The sequence below is a fragment of the Ursus maritimus genome (assembly GCF_017311325.1).
Source record: "Ursus maritimus isolate PB19 chromosome X unlocalized genomic scaffold, ASM1731132v1 scaffold_X1, whole genome shotgun sequence".
Lineage (NCBI taxonomy): Eukaryota > Metazoa > Chordata > Mammalia > Carnivora > Ursidae > Ursus > Ursus maritimus.
Genome location: NW_024423319.1, coordinates 8,729,694 through 8,755,080, shown reverse-complemented (window position 1 = coordinate 8,755,080; position 25,387 = coordinate 8,729,694). Strand labels below are relative to the sequence as shown.

At 43.9% G+C, this 25,387-nt stretch overlaps 1 protein-coding gene across 6 annotated transcripts in view; it reads right to left on the bottom strand.

The window, feature by feature from the left end:
• Window positions 1-3,341: 3,341 nt before the first annotated feature.
• Window positions 3,342-25,387, bottom strand: part of INTS6L (integrator complex subunit 6 like) — a 53,670-nt gene continuing 31,624 nt past the window's right edge. For 2 of the 6 annotated variants that reach the window (XM_040627640.1, XM_040627652.1), the window contains 10 exons: window positions 23,942-24,074; window positions 16,278-16,372; window positions 15,199-15,309; window positions 12,777-12,995; window positions 11,802-11,925; window positions 10,403-10,545; window positions 8,562-8,664; window positions 5,571-5,945; window positions 4,693-4,786; window positions 3,342-4,335 (listed from right to left, as the gene is read on the bottom strand). In XM_040627640.1, coding sequence (XP_040483574.1) covers window positions 4,227-4,335; window positions 4,693-4,786; window positions 5,571-5,945; window positions 8,562-8,664; window positions 10,403-10,545; window positions 11,802-11,925; window positions 12,777-12,995; window positions 15,199-15,309; window positions 16,278-16,372; window positions 23,942-24,074 — 1,506 coding nt within the window. In that variant the 3' untranslated portion in view covers window positions 3,342-4,226. Of the gene's footprint in view, window positions 4,336-4,692; window positions 4,787-5,570; window positions 5,946-8,429; window positions 8,665-10,402; window positions 10,546-11,801; window positions 11,926-12,776; window positions 12,996-15,198; window positions 15,310-16,277; window positions 16,373-23,941; window positions 24,075-25,387 lie in introns of all 6 variants that reach the window. The other 4 variants (XR_005834318.1, XM_040627627.1, XM_040627635.1 and 1 more) reach the window with 4 other exon arrangements.

Genomic DNA, 25,387 nt, shown 5'->3' with positions numbered 1-25,387 from the left:
CCTGGCCCTCATTCTCATGGCGGTTTCCTATCATTAATCTCTGCTCCGATAAACCATGACCCCCTGTTATTTGCTTGTCCATCTCTCCAATCTTGGGGGCAGTGGTCTGCCCTGTGTCTTCCCTTCACTTACAGATCCAAGAAGAGTTGTTGGTTTTTCAGTCTGTTCAGCCTCTCACTTGTTGGGATCGAGTGATAACTTCCAAGCTCTTTACATGCAGGACCAGAAACCAGAAGTCAATGATTTTTTTTAAATGTTATTACATCTCTCAAAAAATCAAAAGTTAGAATTACCATATGATCCAGTAATTCTACTATTGGGTGTTTACCCAAAGAAAACAAAAACACTAATTTAAAAAGATACATGCACTGCTATGTTTACTGCAGCATTCTTTAATAGCCAGGATATGGAAGAAACCCAAGCATCCATCAATAAATGGATAAAGATGAAGATGAGGTGTGGGGGGGGGATGTGTGTGTGGTGTGTGTGTGTGTGTGTGTGTGTGTGTGTAATGGAATATTACTCAGCCACAAAAAGAATGAAATTTTGCCATTTGCAACGACGTGGACAGAGCTAGAAGGTATAACATAAGTGAAAGAAGCCAGAGAAGGACAAATACCATATGATCTCACTCATATGTGGGATTTAAGAAACAAATGAACAAAACAAAAAAGAGACAAAACAACAGACTCTTAAATTTAGAGAACAACCGGTGGTTGCCAGAAGGAAGGTGGGAGGGAGGATGGCTGAAATAGGTGAAGGGGATTAAGAGCACACTTACCGTGATGTCATGTATAGAAGTGTTGAATCACTGTATCGTACGTCTGAAACTAATATAACACTGCATGTTGATTATGCTGGAATTAAAAAAAAACATGATTGCATCTCATACTTTTGTATGTCAGGAATTTGAGCAGGGCCAAGATGGCACTCGTTCTGCTCCATATGGCATCAAGTGCTATTAGATGGCAGCTGGACTGCTCTGGAGCATTTTGTTGTTGTTGTAAACTACACATGAAATCTACCACTTTAAAAGGTACAAGTCAGGGGCGCCTGGGTGGCTCAGTCATTAAGCGTCTGCCTTCTGCTCAGGGCCTGATTCCAGGGTCCTGGGATCGAGCCCTGCATCGGGCTCCCTGCTCCACTCCCCCTGCTCGTGTTCCCTCTCTTGCTGGCTGTTTCTCTCTCCGTCAAATAAATAAATAAAATCTTTTTCGACGTCGTGCAACCATCACAGAACTATCTGGTTCTAGAAATTTCTTACTATCCCCAAAGGAAACTACACTAGCAGTCATCCCATTTCCTCCTCTCCCCAGCCCCTCGGAGCCAGTTATCTCCTTTCTGTCTCTATGGACTGGGAAGTTCTTGATATTTCATATAAATGGAATCATACATATAGGCCCCGTCTTGTCTTTTGTTTTGCTTCTTTCATTTAGTATCATGCTTTCAGTGTTCACCCATGTTGGTAGCGTGTGTCGGTACCCCATTCCCAGCAGTGTATGAGGGTTCTGGTTTCTCTACATCCTCAACACTTGTTCTATGTCTTTTCGATTATGATCACCCTGGTAGGTGTCAAGTGTCATCTTATCGTGGTTTTGATTTGCGTATGTTCTTTGGAGTTACATTTTTCCAAAATAATTTTGGCCTGTTTTCCTTAGACTGCCTCTTGGCTGTTGAGTTGAAAAAATTCTTTTTATATCATGGATAGTGGACCCCTATTAGATGTATGCTTTGCAAATATTTTAAAACACTCCCACCCTATGGGTTGTCTTTTCACTCTCGATAGTCCTTTGATGCACAGCTTTTCATCTCGATGAAGTCAAATTATCTATATTTTTCTTTTGTTGCTTGTGCTTTTGGTGCCATATTTAGGAAACCATGCCAAATCCAAGGTCATGAAAGTTAACTCCAAAGTTTCCTTCTAAGAGTTTTATGGCTTTAGCTCTTATTGATTTTAGTTAATTCTTGTTTATGGTATGAAGTGAGTATCCGACTTGTTACTGATTTCTAGTTTGATTCCACGATGGCAAAAAGGATACTTTGTAGGGGCGCCTGGGCGGCTCAGTCAGTTAAGCGTCTGACTCTTGATTTTGGCTCAGGTCATGAGCACAGAGTCATGGGATCGAGCCCTGAGTTGGGCTCTGCGCCCAGTGGGGAGTCTGCATGAGATTCTCTCTCTCCCTCTCCCTCTCCCTCTGCCCTCTCCCCACTGCTTGCACAAACTCTCAACGAATAAAAAATCTTTTCTAAAAAGATACTTTGCATGATTTCAATCTTCTAAAATTCATGGAGACTTGTTTTATGGCCTAATATATGGGCCGTCCTGGAACGTACTTCGTGAGCACTTGAGAATATGTACTCTACTGTTGTCCGGTGGGTGTTCCGCAGGTGTCTGTTAGATCTAATTGATTTACAGTGTTGTTCAAGTGCTCTATTTCCTTACTGATCCTCTGACTACTTGCTCTATCCACTATCGTGCTAAGCCTAAAGCTTAACCAGAGGTGAAATCTTACGGTCTCCTCAGGTCTTTTCTGACTCTGAGCCCTGCCCCGGGCATGCACATGGTTTTCTAGATACCCAGGTACACACGGCAGCATGTCAAAGCCCTTATTCTCCAAGGTAACTCATTCCCCTGTGTTTCCTTCCAGGAGCTGGGCCAAACAGAAGCAATCACTCCCCTTGTGTCAGTCCTTCCAGGAGCCCCCAGACAGGTTGAAACAGACAAATACAATTCCTTGGGACTAAGGTCCACTCTCCTCCCTCCAGAATCAGGAACCCACACGTAGAATGCAAGCTGCCATCCTTAAGACCAGGGAGGGGGTTCAAATGCCCCCAAGAATACATTCAAATGTCCCAAAACTCTTATCATGTTTCGATGGCTTTTCTCCTGATTCAGCGTTTGCTTGGTTGCTATAAATCTTTGGCTATCTTCATTCTGACAGGTTTTTCAGTGTGTCTGGAGAGGCACTGACCCCCCCAGAGAACAGTTCTCTGCCATTTTCCCCAACATCACTGGGTTCTGTGAGTGATGTTCTGAAGCTTAAATCCTAATGTTAATATCTTCATTTAACAATGTGCACGGTTTTCTGAAAGGAGTAACACATCACAGGAAAGATAAAACTAGAAATTTCTCGGGGCCCCTGGGTGGCTCGGTCAGTCAAGCATCTGCCTTTGGCTCAGGTCACGATCTCAGAGTCCTGGGATTGAGTCTCACCGCAGGCTCCCTGCTCAGTGGGGAGCCTGCATCTCCCCCTGCCCCTTCCCTGCTCGTGCTCTCTCTCAAATAAATAAATAAAATCTTTAAAAACAAAAACCTAGAAATTTCTGTAGCATTACCAAACTTGTGAAAACCCATAAAATGATTTATTTTATATACGCAAACTCAAAGTCTCTTTGTACACTTAAATTTTTGCAAATTAATACAGACATCACAATACTGTTCCATATAAACCTTTGTATAAACATTAAAGGAAATATATACATTATTTTTTTTTCTTTTAGTGCTTCCAAAGCACAGAATGTCCAAGTCCACCTGAAGACTTTCTGGCGTCACATGCAAGAACAAATGTTAGGGTTGGGGCAGCCTCAGGTGCACTTGGTGATGTCTCTAGACAAAATAGAAGAGAGTTGGAGGTAGATCGTTTGTGACTCTCCCTGTCCCCTCCCACAGAGAAATAAGTTACCCGAATAGCAGCTTTCTTACTCTTTGATTCAAACTGTCCTGCATATTGCGTGGTTTAGAAGGCACGACTAGGAATTGTTGAAAACTTTGTTCGGCACACACAAGATGACCAGTTGGCTTCTGGACACCTACTCTTTCTGGAGGACGGAGTAAGGGCACTAGCAGAGCTCCACTTACAGATGGCCCCTAGTCACTCTGGAAATGCCCAGAACAACAAAGCTCCGCGGAAGAAACCCTGATCACATCTCGTAGGGGCGACAGTGTTTACTGAATTGAACCTGCTGATTTACTAACTGGGAAAAAACAACAAAATAACAAACTAATACTTTCAAGGGAAACTCTTAGGGCAAAAGCCAGCTTTTACTTCCAGAGACTTATAAAATTTAAAAAAAAAATTTTAATTAAAAAAAAAAAAAGCTCCATGGCTTTTTCTTAGCTTCAGAAAGGCAATTCCCTTGGCTAAAACATTCTAGGAAGCTTTAACAGTATCCCGTTCCATCCTACAGCACGGAGAACTCGCCCTTTTTGCTCCCTGGTCTTTGCATTAACACGACGATCTGCTGTTGATGTGATTAATGTTGTTGAGGTGGTGGTGGGAGTCTATTTTTTCTAGGACCTTCTCAAGGTACTGGATCAAGACTCGTCTTTTAAACCTAAAAAGAGAGAGAAATTTTATTAACTGGAAGATATTAAAAGCACTTCCAACATGCATGGCACCGTGCGGGGGACAAAGTGGGGATGGAGAGCTCCACGGGGATCAAAAACGCACCCCCGTGTAAAGATGGGGTTTAGCAAGTACTCACAGTGCCAACTGGGGGAGGGTCCAAGCCCGCCTCAGACTGTGGTGAGCCCAGAAGATTCCGCGGACTTGGGTGACTCAGTGGGACTCAGACACTATCAATCTAAATGCCTCTGGAGACCACCCAAACTATTCCTCCCCCGTCCTGCACTGGGCCCGACTGCCTAAAAAAAAAAAAAAAAAAAAAAGACATTCTCCTCTTTACACCCACCTTGCGGCTTCCTTGATGGTAAATTCAACAAATTGTTTCTTGACTGCAAGAGGTCCTTGCACTTCTTCAAGCAAAATGAAAATCCTTTCGTACTCTGAAGACATAAAAAAAAAATTCAGTATTTAAAAAAAAAAACGAATGGGAAATAAAATTCAGTCTTTACACATCCTCAGGAGTCCTTCTTCACGGGTGGAAAGTTATATCTAATTTGTATTTTAACCACTCAAATCAAAACATCCACCCATTAGCTACTAAGGAAACTCTCGTGAACACTGCACAGATGTGGTAGGTTGAGTCATGGCCCCCAAAGTTGTCTGTGCCTTAATTCCCAGAACGTGCAAATACGTTATCGCGTATGGCAGAAGGGACTTGACTTTGCAGATGTGATTAAGTTATGGCTCTTGAGATGGGGCGATTATCCAGGCTTCTGCATCAGCATAGTCACAAACACCCGAGGAAGAGGGAAGCCGTAGAGTTGGCGTCAGGGAGAAAAGATGTAAGGATGGGAGAAGAGGCGAGGCAGGAGAGAAGGCGTTAATGTGACCAGCTCGAAGATGGAGGAAGGGGCCAGGAGCTAAGGAGTGCAGGCAGCCTGCGGAAGCTGGAAAGGGCACCGGCACAGATTCTCCCTACAGTCTCCAGAAGGCTCGCTGGCCTGCCAGAGCCTTCCTTTTAGCCCAGTGAAAATAATTTCAGGATTCCGACTTCCACCACTGCATCAGAAAGGTGTAGTGGGTCCTTTTAGTTAAAGCAAGAGGAAATCACTTTAAATGAAGTGAAAACCCAATAGTTCCCCAAAATGTACCTCAAGAGATAGCACGAATCATAGCACGAGGACCTTCCGTTATATTATTGACTCATGTTCTTTCACTACTTACTTCGTCCAAATTTCCGAACTTCCTTCATTAGCTGATGTTTTATATCGGCATTGATTCCTTGTGCCATGGCAGGGGTTATTTGGAAAGTGTTTGGTACAGTTCCCAAAGCAGACGTTACTGAGACTTTTCGATCTTCTACAGAGACGCCGCCGTTTCTGCTTCCTCCTAGAAGTGCGTTAGCCCCAGGTTTGTGAATCACGCCATCCTTCCTCAGACTAGCAAAGTCATCAGACAGAGAATCCAACTGGTTGTGTGGAACACCATCTCCAGCCATATTCATAAGCTCGGGCGGAGCAGATTTTGACAAGAAGCCATCAGGTGGGATCTGACCATTTTCCATCTTCTCCTCATGGACCTCAGGGATGACAGTGACATCTGGAAAGCAAATTAAGAAGTTGAGCTGTGAGGTAGGTGCGTTCTATCCAGCCCACAGGTAGATCCCCAGAACTCCTCAGTTGTGAGGAAATTCTTCGTTTCAGAGAGCAAGAAGGTGTACAGATGGAGTCTGAAGAGCCCCCCCACCCCGCAACTGAGCTCAGGAAGATAATACCACAAAACCACTTTCTTCTCTTCATGGCGCTCTGAATAAATATGGAAACCAAGCGAGACAGGACAATGAATAAGCCTTCTCAGATCCCTGGCATCCATGGTGTAGCGGCTGCCCACACTTTATAAGCTGAAAAGCAGCAAGTCTCACTTGATGTCATGATTCCTGTCACTGACATATAAAATGTCTGCCCGGCTTCACTGACCTTGGCACCACACTGCATGGGCCCCCTTCAACCTTCCTCCTCTCTCCCTCAAAAGTTCTGAGGAAACAGAGGTGCCCACTAGGTCTCAAGGCTCTATATGGACTCCATCACCAAAAATCCTTGTCTGTGTATGATTCTCATCATTCCTCTCTGTGACAAAGAAGTGGGTTTCCTTTTACTCCCAAGTCTGATCTCCACACTTCATATGCTCAGCCTCCTCTGGGCCGGGCACCGAGCCAAAGCCGGGGGATCAGCAGGGAATGAGACAGACGGAAACAATCCCTACCCTTATGGAACTTACATCCCCATGGGGGAGTCGGACGGTACGTGCACAATGGGCAAAGGGAATAACACGGTTTGAATTTGTGTGAGGAAGGAAGGAAGCAGGGATTTGAGCGAGAGCAGGAGGGAAGCCTCCACGACCGTGTGGTCGGGCAGGGCCCTCTGAGGAGGTGACCCCTGGGCAGAGCCGGGAGCAGGAGGCAGAGGCGGCCTGTGCACACGCAGAGAAGTTCCAGCTGCTGGAGGGCCGCGCAGGGCCCCTAGGAGGGGACGAGCCAGGGCCGTGGAGCAGAGGACAGAGGCAGAGAGAGCTAGAAGGACACAGAGAGGACGCATGTAGGAAAGGATGGCAGGGCCAGGTCGTGCAGAGTGTGCGGACCAGCACTGGGAGCTCAGACTCTGTTCTGAGAGCTGGGGGGGGGGCGGCTTGATGACGGGTTTCGGGATGGACGTGACACAACCTGGTTTCTGTGTGGGCACGGTCACTCTGGCCGCAGCACGGTGATTGGGTTAGACAGGGCCTAGAATGGGAAGCAGGGAAATCAGATGAGAAGCTGCTGTAGTAGCTTGGGGACAGATGGTGGCAGCATAGACTCAAGGGATGGAGACAAAGGGGGGCGATAAAGGAATTCTAGTGGGTGTCAGGTTGCCTGGATTTGCCAAGGGAAGGAAGTGAGAGAAGAAATAAGAGAAATCACGGTGACTCCAAGGCTTTTCACCTGAATCCCTGGGGAAAAAATAGTGCCAGGGCTGGCCAGAGGCCGGTGCCCACGTGCTCGTGAGTGGATTGCACCCTCCTCTTCCCAATCTGGCTCAGTGACCTCAGGCTGATGGCCTGACATCGATAATGCTGGCATTATTTACACTGTGGAAACCCGCAGACACTATAATCCAGGGCTTCACCCTCCCAACCCCCACACCCTCCGACAGCTGGCTGTCATACACAGCTTTACCAACACACTGCCGGATGGTGTCACTTAAGATTAAGCGTCACACACTGGGGACGGCTGCGGGGAGAGATGTTTTGGAGAGGGCGGAGGTGAGGCTTTCCAATGAACGCATGAAACCAACCGAGTTTTGTCTGCCTATCGGACACCTAGGTGGAGATACCATGTCCATTGATAAATTTAAGTCTGGCGTTTGGAGCAAGTTGGAGTCGAGAGGGGTAAATACCCGAATTGTTGACATATGCATCTCCTGGAAAGCCCAAGACTGTACGGGATCACCTGGGGGAGGGGAGAGGGGCCAGGATGGCGCTTCGGGTCCCTACACTATTTACAGGTGGGAGAGAAGGGGAGGAACCAAAAAAGGAGGATGAAGAGGGGCTGCCATAAAAAGGCAAAGAAAACCAGGGCTCGTGGTGTCTGGGAACCCGAGAAAGTTTCCGTACAGGAGGGAGCGAACAACTGTGCCAAGTGACACAAAGGAACAATGGCAACATGCGGCAGACACGGGGGACCCCGATGACCCCCGTGGCAGTGGAGGGGAGCGGCAGAGCCGGACTGCACATGGTGAGAGCAGGAAGAGGAAATAAGGCCACAGAGCCAGCGCAGGCCCATCCACGCTCTTCTTGAGCCCGTTCGCTCCTGCTGCCTCGGGCACCTGCTTCCTCTTTCTGACTCACACAGCAACGTGCTCCTACCTCTACAAACAGGGCTTCCACTCCCCACGGGGCACCTCTGCACCTACCACATAGCGGATTCCCTACCGGTTTACTTAACGACCATAAAGCGAATACAAACGAAATGAGTACAAAGGAAACTAAAGTTGCTTAGTGTCTTAGTCCTCTAGGAGCCATAAGGAAACCACAACCACTACTCTATACCTGTACGGACAAGGGTGGGTTTTAGGAGGTTTGGATAAGATGGTAACCACGAGGCTGAGGGTGCTCCCTTTCCGCCCACGTGGTTAGTTACAGTAGGTGGTGTTTGCGGTTTCGCCAACAGCAGGGACATACTCCGCCTTCTCTTAGGTGACAGAGGGCTGCTGGCTTCTCCAGGACGCTTCACTTTGTTTTGTGGCCCTGCCACGAACTCATCGGCTTCATCAATCATCATTCCCTAGAAGACATCAGTGAACGTGTTCCATTAAAGATCATGCGTCTCACCGCCGACACAGACCTTGCTCATGGGCCAGGCCTGCCACGCCCCCCACACCGACCCGGTGCTCAGAAAGCACCACCCCGGAGCGCCTGGGTGGCACAGCGGTTGAGCGTCTGCCTTCGGCTCAGGGCGTGATCCCGGCATTGTGGGATCGAGCCCCACATCAGGCTCCTCTGCTGGGAGCCTGCCTCTTCCTCTCCCACTCCCCCTGCTTGTGTTCCCTCTCTCGCTGGCTGTCTCTATCTCTGTCGAATAAATAAATAAAATCTTTTTTAAAAAATTAAATAAATAAATAACCCCAAATCTGGTTAAGCCTCTAGATTCAACCACCAGTATACAACAAACACGGCACAGTCGTGATTACCCAGAAAGCCTGAGGAATGAGCAACTCTCATCAACGGAAATGGGAATAAACCCACAGTGACCCTTCTGAGGAAGGACAAACCACTCTGAACCAACCCTGGGTAAGGGAAACAATTCCCTTTTGTGTGCTTTTGTGCTTTATACGCATCATTAGGAAATACTGATTATCACTGTACAGAATGCTGCATGTTGATGGTGGACGGCAGGCAGATGGAAAATGTCATTCCCCAGACAGCAACCTCGCAGAGATTCAAACATGGCCGCCGTGGGGGCTTTTCACTCTCGGGGGTAAAGGATGAGAGCAAAAGTGCAGAAGGGTGGCTAAAAGCTGTTCTCATCCAAGAATATGAAAATATTTTCATAAAATCATGATAAATGACATTTCCAAGGCACTTTCCAAAGCAAAACAGTACAGAAAGGGGAAAGCACATTCCTTGACCATTACCACATGTCAGGTGATGTTCAAAATGGAATCACATGCACTCACTCGATACTCCACAGGGCTCTATTAGTTAAGTGTAACAAACAGCCCCAGTGCTACGAATGAGGAGACCAAGGCACAGGAAAATTAAGAAAAACTCCAATTAATTGAGGATGGGGGTGAGGTGGAATACCTTCCAGTCTCATTTTGTTACCAGAGAGATTACTGTATGGGCTTCACCTTACTTAATACCAATTGTCTTCTCCATGTGTGCAGACATAATCCCCATGTGTCCTCATCCTTAAATGGTCAAGTCAGCATCTTCCTCTCGCTCTCTCGCTCTCACTCTCTTATACACACACACACGTCACAATCCAAGTAAAGCAACATCACCTAGTACTTCCTATTTCAAGAGGAACACTTCATCACGGTCTAGATACAGCATTAGAGATCTGAGTCATGGAAACAGGAAATAAATGGTGATCTCAATATTAAAGGAATTAGTGTGTAGCGGTGGGAATGGATACAGACTCTGGAGCCGGAAAGACGTGGGTTCAAATCTTGCCTCTTATCAGCCGTGTGACTCAGGGCACGCCACTTGACCACTGCGAGCCTTGATTTCTTCTTATTAAAGGGGCAGATGGGAACACTCAACTGCATTACGAGCATGAAATGTGATCATTTAAAACACCAGCTCCTACACGGTACTCAATCGAGGCCTATTATTTTCTGCCAGCAACAGACCTTTGCACCAGAAGGCTCCAGCTTTCCATTCACAAAGAGCCCTAGAGTGCTATTTTATCTTTTAAACAAACAGAGGGAGAAGCTCTGATTTATATTCATCTTGTCCAGAAGAAAGGAATCATAGCAAGGATATCACAAGGTAGGCAGACGCAGAAATCGGCATCTTACCTTCTTATCTTGTTTGAACGGATTGCCGAAAGTATGCAGTCTTTTTGGTTGATCGGGATCAATCTCTCGAAGAGGAGAAGCCAATGTCTTTAGATATTCCTGATAGTTACCCATTTGTGCGACTGGAACACTATGAAGGGAATCTGTAACATCACAGGGAGAGAAACAGACGCTCCACAGCTCAGTGTCCCATCCTTTTGAGAGGACACGATCACAGTTGGCTTTAACGATGCAGACCTTGGCATCCAAGAGCCTAAAATCTCAAATTCCAAGATCCAAAAGCATCTCTCTTCATCCCACTCATTACTCAGGGTACCATCGCTCCTGCCTACAAACTCAAATCACTAGGCCCACCACAACTCCCCTCCGCTTCCAACCAGGTTGGAAAATGGGCTGACATCCAAGATCCCCCCACCCAATTTCAGGCACCATGTTTGTTCTGCATTTCCAAGAGCCTAGGCTCCGCAGTTATCTCTTATCATCCAGAGAACTTTGGTTAGCAGGCCTTATGTTCTTGGGAGAATGTGATTGTATCTACGGGCTCTCTTCCTAGAGAAGCTTCCTCCTCGCCTCAGAACTTGGGTGTATAATTTCAGGAGACGGGCCAGGCTAAGATGTGCTCACTTTAACGGACAAATGACCCCTTTAAAATGAACAAAAGGGAGTAAAGGGGAATTGTACACCATCACCAATTATCCTAGACACTATCAGGTTCATTCTTTTCACGTAAATGAGGAATTCTGGACTGAATTCATCGTGGCAGGCCAGTTGTGCAATTTCCAAAATCTGACAGACCTAGGTCCTGCCACTTTCCAACTCACGGAACCTGGACTAGCTATTAAAATGCTCGAGAGAGAGAGAGAGAGGGAGACCAAGAAACAGACTCTTAACCACAAAGAACAAACTGATGGTTACCAGAGGAGAGGGGGTGGGGGATGGGTGAAACAGGTGATGGGGATTAAGGAGCGCACTTGGGATGAGCTCCAGGTGTTTGTACGGAAGTGTTGAATTGTACACCTGAAACGAATTTTCCACTGTACGCTAACTAGACTGGAATTAAAATGAAAACTTCAAAAAAAGGGAAAAAAATGCTCACTCTCAGTTTCCATGTCCATAAAACGGGCATAAAAACAGTCTCTCTCTCATGGGACTGTTGTGAGGCTTACAAGAGCTGAAGTATGGGTAGCGCAGGATATATGCCGATTAATGCACACCTCCCCTCAACCCCCAGGACAAGCAACTTGTGCCTGGGGAGTGTAGGGATTCAGCACAATTCACACAGGGCATTCTCAGCCTTACAATACTACAAAATAACCTACTGGTTATGCAGGAAGCATCTTCATGTACGTCAGGCTTGACGTTTTCCTAACCAACCAAAAGTACTGCTTTGTTCGTTTACCTTCATCTTGTCCCACAATAAACTTGTGTGTCTTCAGCAGACTGGATCTCATCCTGGTTAACTGGTCTAGAAGACCTCTCCGTGGAATATCGTAAGCATTTCTATAGGTCTGAGGTTTCAAATCCTATTCGAAAGGGAACAAATCATTTCAGTCACTCCTGAGGCTTTTGACAGAGCGGTGTCATTCTTAACTCTCTTAAAATGTTAGTGATGGGGCGCCTGGGTGGCACAGCGGTTAAGCGTCTGCCTTCGACTCAGGGCGTGATCCCGGCGTTCTGGGATCGAGCCCCACATCAGGCTCCTCTGCTAGGAGCCTATTTCTTCCTCTCCCACTCCCCCTGCTTGTGTTCCCTCTCTCGCTGGCTGTCTCTATCTCTGTCGAATAAATAAATAAAATCTTTTAAAAAAAATGTTAGTGAATATGGGGGATATTCAATGTAACTAACTATAGCAGAATTCGGCCGGTGGCAAGTTTGCCTTCGATGGCCTTGTTCTGAATTCCAATACGGACACAAAGTATTCAAAGCACTGGGAATATCCTTTTCCGAGTATGTCAGCTGGCCTGGCCCGTTCTGCCCCATGTGGACTTCCTCTATGGGAAATCGTGGGGCCAGGGGCCCCTACGGGGGTGCCCAAGACTGTCTCGCAGCTGTACCCCTGAGACTCTTCATACCCGATCCTCTTCCTTGTCCTTTGCTCTCACAGGTGCTCATCAGCAGCATGGCCTGAAGGCTCTCCCCGCCTACTCCTGTCCTCCCTCCCCTTTAGCCTTCACAGACATTACCCCCACCCCCGAACGTATCCTGTACATTAAATTCTGTATGGGCACCTGCCAGCAGGCCAATTCCTGAACTGGTCCATCTGGATAACCATGAAGTCCAAAACAGGATCGTAATTATTTCAAAATTAAAAGCATACGACAGACACGTATCAGACAAGTTCAAACACACACGAACGATTTCTGTCCCCGTTTACCTTGTTTAAGAGCCCTAACCGGAAGCCAGCAAATTCTTTGGTATTCGATTCTGTCAGTCTTGGTGCACTTTCCCCTATGATTTCTTTCAATAGTTTTCTAAAATTTTTACTGTGTATCAAGGACACGCCACCTCCAGAATGGTTTTTCACTTTGATTCCAATTTCCTGGGGAGGTTTCTTCCCCACGGATGCTAGTATTCGTTCTGACTCTAGTTTGGTCTAAAATGAAAGTAGATAGTATGTTAAGAAAAGACCTACGTGATCACTGCTGTTTTCACTACTTAAGAAAGGTAATACTTTAAGAACCCCCACAGAACAATCTTTCAATCGTAAATCACAGCAAACAGGGAGGGGGCTTAGAAAGGTAAATAACTTACTGCATTTTTTTCTCTTGTCTAGTGTCAAAATTATGATCGAATCGTGGAGAAAATGGGAACTGGCTAAGACTTCCGTTCCTAGACACTTACTATCACGTTTTGTTGCTGCAGAATCTAGTCTAAGTCAACATATTTATTTCAGACCCAAACATAAAGGTTTAAGACTCTGTATTTATAAACGTAAACTAGTGCTAAAATTCAGATTACATAGATGGGTATTACATCTGGAAAAAATTAAACTGTTTATTCCTAATATCGGACCGCCCCCAAAAAGTAATGCTTAATTTAACAAACATTACCATGTAAATAACATGTAATGTGTACTCAGTAAGTTTCTAGCTAACTTACGAAAAAATCCTCTTACTAGACACTGTTAAACGACATTGATAAATATTGCTTGACAGCGTATTGTAGCAATATAGTGGGCATATTTTGTGATTTACAGACATCTGAGGTGGTTCAAGGAACACTGGAGACATAGTTATTAAATTAGTAATTAAATTAGTAATTGGAGTGATTATAAATTAGTAATAATCTTTTCTTTTTCTCTAAAAGAAGAAATCCCACCAATACCCAGTAAGCCCAAAAGAATTTTGAGTTTCTTATGGTTAGGTCAGAGATATTCACTAATTCTCACTACGATTGGAATGAAGTACACTTATGAAAAAATTAAGTATGAAATAAGGGAGAAGAGCACATGAAGGGTCTGTTTCCAGAAATGGTCCTGAAATCTCATTTGGAAAACTACACAAGCAACGTGTCCCAGAAGGTCCCAGAACTTGCATGAGTTTCAACTCTGCTCACTATTCTTCCTTGTGGCCATACCCTGCTGACACAGCCTTAAAGGCCTAAGGTAGACATCAAATAAAAAATATATATAAATCAACAGGTCAATCAATCAATAACCAAAACAAAACATTAACAACCACAACAAAAATCTATTAGCAGAGAGGAAAGGGGGTCGTGCGGACACGCGGTAGACCAGAAATCTGGGTTTGCCTTTACTTTCTTTTGCATTTATGAGCACGCTGGCCGGGCAGGAGCTGGTAAGCCCCAGACCGCCCTTCCGTCAGTGCCAGGGCCTCACAAGGTGGGTCAGCGTTCCCAACTGTGGAGTCGTTTTGGTTCTTTAGTGAAATCTGACACTCTTTTGCTTACTACTGTCTGTCTCCTACAGGCCCAGCTTCCAAACATATCTGACTTAAAGCCTGATGGCCACCGTAAATGCTAGTACTGCTCCCTGCCTGGGAATACCCTTGTGCAGAAGAAGAGAGTAAAAGGCTGCATCAACTGGTCATATAACATAACACATTTGTATGGCAGTAAAGCTCTAACTCAGTAGTTCTCAAATATTTCCATCCTGCAAGAATGGGCTAGGTAGAGGTGAGAAGTATGATAAGTAGGGGTGAGTGGAGGATGAGGTACTAATAGAGGGGCAGGCAAGGGACAAGGTGAATAATGGTAAATGAGGTGGGGGTATAAAGGAACAGGTGGAGGGCAAGAAGAGAGGAGGTTGAACTCCACTCTTCAGGTCCCCTCGGGGCCTATCACCCTCCAGCGTGAGGAACCCTGGTCTCATCTCCCCGTCTCCAAGAAAAGCCATCTGGATATTTACTGCCTAAACACGAATGTCAGGCAAGACGTTGAATCCCACCACGCCTCCGTGTGCTGACCTAAAAAAAGGGGGGGGTGCTCTAGCCCAATGTGACTTGAGGAGAAACTAGGTTGAGGACAGACAAACTGTGACCCATGAGATAATTTTACGAAGCCTCTGCCCCTCTTAGGCCACAAGATATCAACCAGCTGGTGGGTAGCACAAACTGGCGGGCGAAAGGAGAAACGGCACAGCCTCCAATGACACTGACAGACCCTTAACTGCAGTTTAATGGTGAAGCTAAAAGCCATAGAGAATCACATTATTACTAATCCATAAAGTGGAGAAATATATACACATTTAATTTGAAAAATTACAATTACACTAAAGAATAAGGAAAGGCACTTCTGAGGGCAAAGGATTTTTGTTTGTTTGTTTTCACCAATACTACCTGTTGGCTGAGTTTTTTAAGGTAAGAGATAACACTGTAACTAAGTCCACAATCTAAATTATCTGATATCAGATTTGGAGCTCCCATCATCCTTAGTGCTTTCTTTAATGGCTATAAGGAAACAAAATACACAACAGTAAGAATAGAATAAATCTTAAAATACTCAAAGTTCAGTTATAAGGGGCAAAGGGACATGATTCATTTCTTAGAAGTCAAGGCGCTGCACATAAAACCAAACATGGAACATTAAAAAGTGGCAATGAATATAGCAGAGGAGTAAGGAGCAGAAAGTAACAAAATCAGAAGAGAGTGGGATAAGAAGAGCAAGAAACAGCAAATTCAAACAGGTAAATTGCTTTCAGGCTTAATTCCCAAGTCATAAAAATCATTTCATGTTGCATTTTATCGTGCACCCCATTCCTGCCATGGTAAATACTAACGCACCCCAATTTCTCCTCCCAGTGACACCAATGGTACCCTTTAAGATTCTGCCTTTTCACCTCTAGAAACATCTGCCTCTGAATGATTTTGATCATTTTGATTTCCATTATACCACCAGTTCGAAATCATCATGACGATTTTTCTCAAATTGTAGGAACCCAAATGAGGCCAAGTAGCTTTTTGTTCTTTTGGGATGCCCCTCCCCCAACCAGCACCCCTGCTTCGTGCTGTGTCTCGGACACATTTAACAGGCAGTGTGTCAATATACGGCCTTCAGAATTGTTTTTCAGAGGGAAACCCCATATTGAAAATTTCTAGAGTTAAAAAGGGAAATTGGTATCATACACGAATCCAGATCTATTTTTCTTAAATCCCCAAATTCCACTTTCATAAGGTTACTTTTAATAAGAGAAACACAGACAGATGGTGTTGTTATAAAAACTCACCATGGCAGTTAAAGGCAATAAAACAAAGAAACGATTCTCTTACACATAATTTGAGAAGACAGTGGCGATACAAATATTTAGCAATAAAAATATCGAGCTTATTTCAGGGGTCCAGTTTTTGGTTCACTGACATTTCTGGTGACAAGAATCATCACTGATACAGTTAATGCATATATACACATAAATACATACTAATAAGTAGTACGGAGGCAGAGTTTTTAAGTAGCTGTCAAAAGCCTGTCGCCACTTCAGATTTGGCTTAAGCTTGTGAACTTTAAACAAGTCATCTGTAAGAGAAAAACCAAACAGTATTACGTGATTCCAGCCCTAAATTCCAAGATCTCTATCAAGCAAACCGCATCTGTGATATCATTTCCTAGAAATCTCAAGTTTTAATTGCATGAGATGAACCTCTTGTTGGTTGGATTGTCTTTTTTGGTACGATTTACCAATTATATAGGGTATTTTTCTAGAAGAAAAAAATTCTCAGGTTAGATATTCCTCTGCCATCTGTGAAGCTACATAAAATATAATATGAAAGCCCTGACTCTGATGCAGGTGAAGTATCTTTCTGACCTGCTACATACGGGTAACGCGACTGTACTAATTTTCACCTGAGGGGGAATCCATGGTCACTGGTGGATGGAAGATGTCTTTTATTCAAACGGACGGTGTTAAAGCAACAACAACAACAAAACCCCGAACTCACAGGGACAGAGAACAGATCGGTGGCAGCCAGAAGTGGGGTGGGGGTGCAGGGGGTGGGCAAAATGGCTAAAAGTGGTCAAATGGCACAAAGTTCCAGTTACAAAATAAGTTAGTCCTGGGGATGTACTGTACTACAAACTTGCAAGCTGCTAAGACGGCAGATCTTGAAAGTTCTCATCGCAAGAAATTTGTGATCATACATGGTGAGGGGTGTTACCTAGCGTTCGCAGTGTTCTTTTCACAATGTGTACAAAATACTGACTCGTTATGTTGTGCACAGGAACCTAATGTAATGTTACGTGTCGATTACATGTCAGAAATAAATAAATAAATAAATAAATAAATAAATAAATAAATGGAGGGTGTTGTAAAGAGACTTTACAAAGTATACGAGAACAAAAGCGAGGCTTCTCACTTCCAGGCAATGACGCGGGCTCTAAATTATGCTTTGGATTTGCCTTCATCAGCCTAGGCTTTGTTTAGTCCTATTCCCTCCCCCCTTTCATTTTTCTTCCATTTCAGGGGTGCAGCATTTCGAGCCAAACTTTGGGTCTGTCAAACATTAGTTAACAATTGGGTCATGGGACTAGTACAAGCTAGTAGTGTTAAGTTGAAATTCGAAACTGTACAAGTAAATATGTGTCTTGAATACCATGTGCGTTAATACCCCTAAAGACACTGTCCTTAAATAAGTGGACATCCCCTACCTTTTTCACACTTAAATTTAATCGCTTGAAAAACCTAAAGGCATATAGACACTACAGGAAAATTTCCAAACCATGTCATCATTTCCTTCTGAGGGTACGAAAAGATATTTTTTTATATATTAATTCAAAACTGGTATCACCAGACATCAACAGGAACCCGCCACGCTTAATACAAATGCCGAAGATATTTTAAATTCATCTTCTATTTTGTTTCTTCAGGTTTCATTGGCTCTTATCCAAAAAAATCCAAATGCTTTACTTCCAAGGACAAAAGCGTCCCTATGCCATATGCATAATTTCTCTACAAATAGGCCTATTCTTTGAAATGCTCAATTACTCTAGTTAAGAAAAGCAACTACACATTTTCTTCCTTTTACTGCTATAATAAATTATTCACCCCTGCCGAAACTAATTTAAATGAATTTACAAAGTCATAAAACGTGGGTCTTTTGTTCTTTTGGCGCAGGGTAGAGGGAACAAAGAAAAACAGATCTGAAGAGATTTCTGGCTCATTGTAACATGCAGGTCCTTTAAAGACCATTCATATCTTGACAGAAAGGAATGAGACGCGGTGGAAATATGCTGTTATACTTGGGTCTTTATGTGGAGTCTGTTGGGAATTAAGCAGATTTTTGGAAACTGACAAATTGAAATACCACAAGACTGGGGAGACATTTAGATATAAATAGATTAGATAATGAGAGTCAAGAATAGTCTTAGAATTTCAAACAATGCCGATTGCAATGATTCCACCAATTAGTCTAATTTAGTCTAATTATTTCTTGTCGGAGTTTCTGAAACGGGGGAGGAAGAAAGAGAATGTTCCACAGTCTAGATTAAGAGTAGAGAGCTACTGGGGTAAGGCCGCTTGAGTCACATTCTCCGCAGGGCAGGAAAGGATTTCCATGGCGTTAGGTGGCATTAGGATGGGACAGGGAAGATGTCATCTACACTCAGCTAGTCGACATTTGAAAGACTGAGGAGATGAGAGTGCAGGAGAGTGAAGTGATACTGCCCACACCTCCAAAACTACTAACATTTTCCCTTCATTCATTTCTTCCCATTTCCTGCTGCAAAAAATGGGGGGAAGAGGTGGTTTGAGTGCCAGGCTCAGCCACACACTTAGCAGACTGAGCTTTGAGAAACCACTTTGGCTTTTTGTGCCTCCGTTTCTTTTTGTCCTCCTGATCGGAACTGGTCTTGATATGGAGCTGAATTTTACTTTTTTACACAAATCCCACTTCTTAATTGAAAAAAAAAAACCAAACAGGGGCGCCTGGGTGGCGCAGTCAGTCAAGCATCCGACTCTTGGTTTTGGCTCAGGTGTGATCTCAGGGTCATGATCTCAGGGTCGTGAGATCGAACCCCACCTAGGGCTCTGTGTTCCGTGCTCAGTGGGGAGTCTGCTTGGATTTCTCCCTCTCTTTGCCCCTCCCCCCACGCTCTCTCTAAAATAAATAAATAAATAATGTTTTTTAAAAAAACAGATGAACTGAACGTGGTATAGTTAAGAAAAAAAAGTTGCTACAGATGTCTTAATTTCTGTAGTTATTGGCCTTCAATAAAAAAAAAATCCTTATTGAGAGATAATCTTCTTGCCCACTGTGATATTCTGGTTACCACCCTACTGACATGATTCTCATGATGGCTCACTGATCCAATTAAGCCTCACTTATCCATTCCAGGTAAGTTTTCGTGCTTAAATAATTAAACCTCTATTAACTACTTTTGATGGAAATCCTGAATCGATAAGGAAAAAAAACAAGGGTGACCTTTAGGGACAGTTATCACACGAAGCAGTAATACAGTGATGTCTCTTGGCATTCGGAAGTGTGACTTAACTTGTCTTTTTACTAAATGCCCTGTCCACCAGACTGCAAAACTGTCCTACATCTTTATATAATGTGCTTCATATGGAATAGCAGTGCCTTCAAGAGCTATGAAAATAACACAGACATCAATAATGACAACAGTAATGACAATGTTAATAGCAATTACTGAGCCGTTATTATTTGCAATTTAAATGCATTCATTCATTTAATCCCAACTCAATACCTTTGGGATACATACTATCATTATGCCCATTTTACAGATGAAATAAGTAAGGCACAGAGAGGCTATGTATCTTATCCAAGGTCACAAAGCTAGCAAAGGGCAGAATCAGAATCCATATGAGGGCAGCCGTGCTCTACAGTCCACACTCTTTTTTTTAAAGATGCATTCATTTATTTGCGAGAGGAGGGAGAGGCAGAGGGAGAGGCGGAGAGACTCTCAAGCAGACTCCTCACTGAGTGAGGAGCCTGACGCTGGGCTCGACCCCATGACCCTGAGATCATGACCTGAGCTGAAATCATGAGTTGGACACTTAACCAACTGAGCCACCCAGGTGCCCCTCTACAGTCCATACTCTTAACACTATGGGGCTACACAACCCAGGAAGTGAAGTAATGGTGGAAATGTTGAGAGTGACTATTTCAGAACTCAACATGAAACCCAAGTATGGGATTCAGGGGCACAAGGACTTCCGGCCTCAAAGGGTGTGAAAAACCCTGTGCTCCCTGGGAAGACACAGGTTACAGAAAAGCCTGGAAATGGATATTTAAAGCCAAAGGGCAGAATGGGAACTGAGTCAAGGACAGACTGACCCTCAAATGGATGTGTGGCCTCTGGGGTTTCTGGTTTGAGATATTTGCAGAGGGATGGTGATGCCCTAGGCAGGGCTGGATCCTCGGTGTCATAGGTTGAGGAGGACAAGGGACAGATGTGGCACATGTATCCCTTGTGACAGAAGACATTGCAGGGAGAAGGGGAACTTGGTATTTGGGGAAGAGGCAGACTAACAGGTGACCAAGCAGACAGCACCAGGAGCTGACCTTACCTAGTACTGGGGAGTGTGAGAGTGGGCAACAAGTGGCTACTTAGGCATGGCAAGTTTAGACAAAGGAAGGACTGAATGCTTCCTCTTAGCCATTATGCCATGTCCACATCTGACCTCTATTACTTGCAAGACCAGCAAAGCCCAGGCTTAGAGGGCGGGTCTCGCTATTGTGAAGAGCTGTACATCTCAATTTCTACTGGGAGACCAGCTACTCTGGTTAGGGCCACTTTTATATAATAATTTGGAAGGCAGGCTGAGTTTAAACCAAAGATGAGATCCTAGAATTCAACCCCTAATAGTTCTATAGAACTTTTCCACTGCCCTGCGGTAACAGGGCCACCTCCACCCCCGCGGTGTCAATGGAGACCACGTGGGGAGGAGTAACGAGGAACTCCTACTTCTCCCAGCCTGGGAGGTATCACTCTAGTGAGGATCCAGAACCCCCACCCCGCTCCCCTCCCTTTGAGTGTCAGCAGAGGCCAAGTGGGGAACCTGGACTTCTACCCCCTCCTGGCACTAACGAGGTACTACCTGGCAATTTCTGCCAGGAGTGTGAGAGGAAGCTGAGCCAGAAGGGTTTAAGTAAGATCGAGACTCATAACATAATACCGAAAAGGCACAGGATTCAACTGAAAATCACTCATCATACCAAGAACCAGAAAGATCTCAAAACAAATTCAAAAGACCATCAAGAGACACCAACACTGAAAAGGCAGAGATGTTAAAAATATCCGATGAAGCTGTAAAAGGAGCAGGTACAAAACATGTTCCAACAAGCCATGAGAAACAGGCGTGATACGACGAGAAAACAGAAAGCCTTATCCAAGAAAAAGTAGAAAGCAGAAGATGTAAAGAAGAACCCAATGGAAATCTTAGAAGTGAAAAATACAATAACCAAAAACAAAGGCTCAACGGATGGGCTCAAAAGCACCATGGAGGGGACAGAGGAAACAATGAGTAAACTGGAAAGAGAACAAGAGAAATCACCCAATCTGAATGACAAAAGACACACACACCACCACCACCACCACCACCACCATGACTGGATCTGTGATTTGAAAAAACTTTCCCCATTCCGTAGCTTGCCTTTTCATCCTGTGGATCACGGCCTTTGCTGCACAAAAGTTGTTAAGTTTGATGGAGCCCCATGTGTTTATTTCTGCTTCTATTGCCTGTGCTTTTGGTGTCACCTCTCTCTCATTTCTTTTTTTAAATTTCAAGTTTTCATTTTCACTCCAGTTAGTGAACATACAGTGTTAATATTAGTTTCAGGTATGAATTTGGTGACTCAACACTTGCATACAACACCCACTGCTCATCACAACAAGCGGACTCCTTAATGCCCATCCCCTGTTTCCCCTAGCCCCCCCCACCACCCCCCGTCTGGTGACCAGCAGTGTGTTCTCTATGGTTAAGTGTCTGTTTCTTGGTTTGCCTATCTTTTTTTTCCCTTTGCTCATTTGTTCTATTTCTTAAATTCCACATAGGAGTGAAATCATATGGTATTTGCCTTCCTCTGACTTATTTCACTTAGCATAATACTCTCCAGGTCAATCCACGTGGTTGCAAATGGCAAGATGTCATTGTTGACGGCAGAGTAATATTCCATTGTGTGCACATACCGCCTTTATCCATTCACCTATCTATGGACACTGGGGCTGCTTCCATATCTTGGCCATTGTAAATAATGCTGCTATAAACATAGGGGTGCACGTACCCTTTGAATTAGCGTTCTCGTAGTTTCTGGGTAAAGATCTAGTAGTGTGATTACTAGATCATAGGGTAGTTCCAGTTTTAACTTTTTTTTCTATTTTTAACTTTTTGAGGCATCTCCATACTGTCTTCCCCAGCGGCTGCCCCAGTGTTCTTATTATTTCTTACAAATGCATGTGAATCTACAATTATCTGAAATTAAAAATATTTCTATTAAAAAATAGAAAAATAATGCCATTAACAGTCTTAAGTGGAGATTATCTAGTCCAATCCTTCACTTCCTAGTTTGGAAAATTGAAGTCATAAAGGCTGAGATCGTGCCATTTGTGACATGGACGCTACTATGCTAAGTGAAATTAAGTCACACCGAGAAAGAGAAAAACTGTATGATTTCACTCATATGTGGAATCTGAAAACACAGAAGAAATGAATAAACAAACAAAAAGCAGAATCAGACCTATAATTACAGAGAACAAGCTGACGGTTGCCAGAGGGGAGGGGGCAGGGGGATGGGCAACATGGGTGAAGGGGAAAGGGAGGTGCAGGTTTCCGGTTACGGAATGAATACGTCACGGGAATAAAAGGCACAACATAGGGAATGTCGAGAATGGTATTATAACAGCACTGTACGGGGACAAATGGCAGCCACAATTGTGGGGAGCACAGCAGTACGAAGAGACTTGTCCAATCACTATGTTGTACCCCTGAAACTCATGTAACATTGTGTGTCAACTACACCCATGTAAAAATATTTTTTAAGAAATCATTAATAACTAATAAATTTATTTGAATTTATAAATAATTTCAACAAATCCACAAAATATAGGTACTTTCTACCGGTACCCTTATTAACCTCAAAGACATAACCTATATTTTATATCAGTGACAATAACCTTTGAGAGGATATTTTTAGATCGGACTAAGAAAATCGGTAGACTACACAGAACAATCATGCTGACCCATTCTTCACCTGCTTAACTTGCAACATGTTTCAGTACATTTAGTACAAACACGATTTACAGCACTAAAAATCTTAGCTTTTAACGACCAGATTAAAACGTAAAGGTTGAAACTTTTTGCAAAAATTAAGAAACCCCATCAAATAAAAATGATCCCAATTTTACAACTAGAAGGATACCACGTGGTACGACTATATTGCTCCAAACAGATGCGGCTCTTTCAATGAGAAAAAAAAATCTCTACACACATTTCCAGTGATATCTCGGTACCAGCGTCTGGAGTTGTTCCTTGTAGAATTTCACCATGGAAACGACAGCTTCTACGACTACAGTAATTGCAGAACTGACTCTCGTACCTCGTTCCTTAACTTGCCTAACACAGATGCTTCTGGAGCATTTAAGATTCTTTTATGGGGGAATGAGTGTGAGCCAGTAACAACTCCCCCCCCCCAGAGGAGCCCTGTTTTCCTGGAGAAAACCATCAGATTCTCGGAACATTAATTCCGATCAATGGAATTTTTGGTCCCAAATTAGTCTACGAAAAAACCAAGTCGCTTGAAACCCAGGGCGGGGGTGGGGGCAGCATTCGTGCTTGCAGCCTAAAAAGCAGCACGAGCCTAGCCAGAGGCTGTATCTCTAAGGTCTGATGCAAAAAAAACAAAAACAAAAACAAAAAAAAAACCCAACAAAAAAAAAAAAACAAAAACAACAGCAACAAAACAAACAGAACAGAAAACAGTGTGCAAATTCTATCCTTCCAAACCCATGTTAACTTTTTCTATAACCCGATATCAATTACTCTTCAACTACGTTTAAAATGCTTAGCGCGTTCTCCTATTTTTCATTTCTGTGGCGTTTTAAAGATGAAGAAGTGGCACATGCTTTACTTACCTAAAAGAGGGAGTAAAACCGGGTAGTTGTACGGCATCACAAAGAGGTTTACACAAGTTAAAGTCGTACTGGCTTTTAAATAACCAAATGGATAGCCAAGTTCATTGTATTTTCCACTGCTAGTCACAAATACCTAAGAACATGAAGTTAGACACAGTGATGACAATAAGGATTGTATGTGAAACCAAGCTCCCAGCAACATTCCAGAACGACACCTAAGGTGCAGCTTAACTGTAATGTAAAAAATAGCAATAGTGCTTTCAGCCTAGTTATGTCCACACAGGCCATACTAAATAAGAATGTTCTGATTAGAATTCTTTATACATTATATTAAGAACTGAAACCGGGCTCTGCGCTCACCATTTGGAGACCACGGGCTACATCAACAATGCCCAAATATTTACTTGGGTAAGCACAATGGCAAACGAGGCCGAAATACCACTAAGTGATACCAGCCATGAAAACAAACAGACTTCTCAAAAGAACAAGTGGTGACTGGAGTGGTCATTATTTGGAGGCAGAAAGGAGATGCTTTGGTTCAATCCGGAAGGCATTTTCTCTTATAAAGGATGCTGGTAGAGCAAACATTCAGTAACGATCAAAACAGTAATCTTTATTCCGTGTGACTACCGTCTTATTCCTCGCTGATGATTCCTGATTCGATAGATATTATACGGTCAGGTCCCGTACACTCAATAGGCTGGGCTCACGTCCTCTGGCTACCATGCTTTCTCTCTGTTCCCTGCTTACTCTTTGGTCCAAGTTAGGGCACCGGTATATACTTTTAGGGACCTAGACCTTTGCCTTTTCCCGAGTCCTCCAGCAGGATCACTGAAGACAAAAGTCAAACCCTGATGGTGAACAGAATCCATTCACCTCGCTAATTCCTGGTGCCAGCCATATCACCTACCAGTTGACTGAATTCTTGCTATATTTAGTTGTAGCTAAGAATAAATCTTTCCTGTGTCATTTGTGACCCCACAAAACAATGAGTCGTGCTGGTGTTATAAAACAGGACTCATCTAACTAGATTTCATGCCATAATCTGAACCTTAATAGAAACAGAGTAGTATAATAACACGTGGTGGATTTTCCCCTATTCCCTAAGTATATGTAACAGAAGAAGGGGGGAAATCATCATAAAGGATTAAAAATGTTACACACCGCCATTGGGGGTCAGACCTAGGAGGCCCAAGAGAGGAGAAACAGTGTTTTTTGTTCTTCTCTCTCCCTTTCTCTCTTTCTTCCCTCCTTCCCCTCCTTCTAATAAGCCCCGAGTTTTTCCAAATTCCTTATCACCTCCAGATAGAACTGGGGTGGAGGGGAGGCGGTTGGCTCAAAGGGATCATTAGAGGCCATCTCATCTAGAGAAAGTAAGTGTCTAGCCCAGGACCACGTCATTGGTGTCAGAGCTAGGGTTGGAATCCAGGCTCCACTACAATTTAG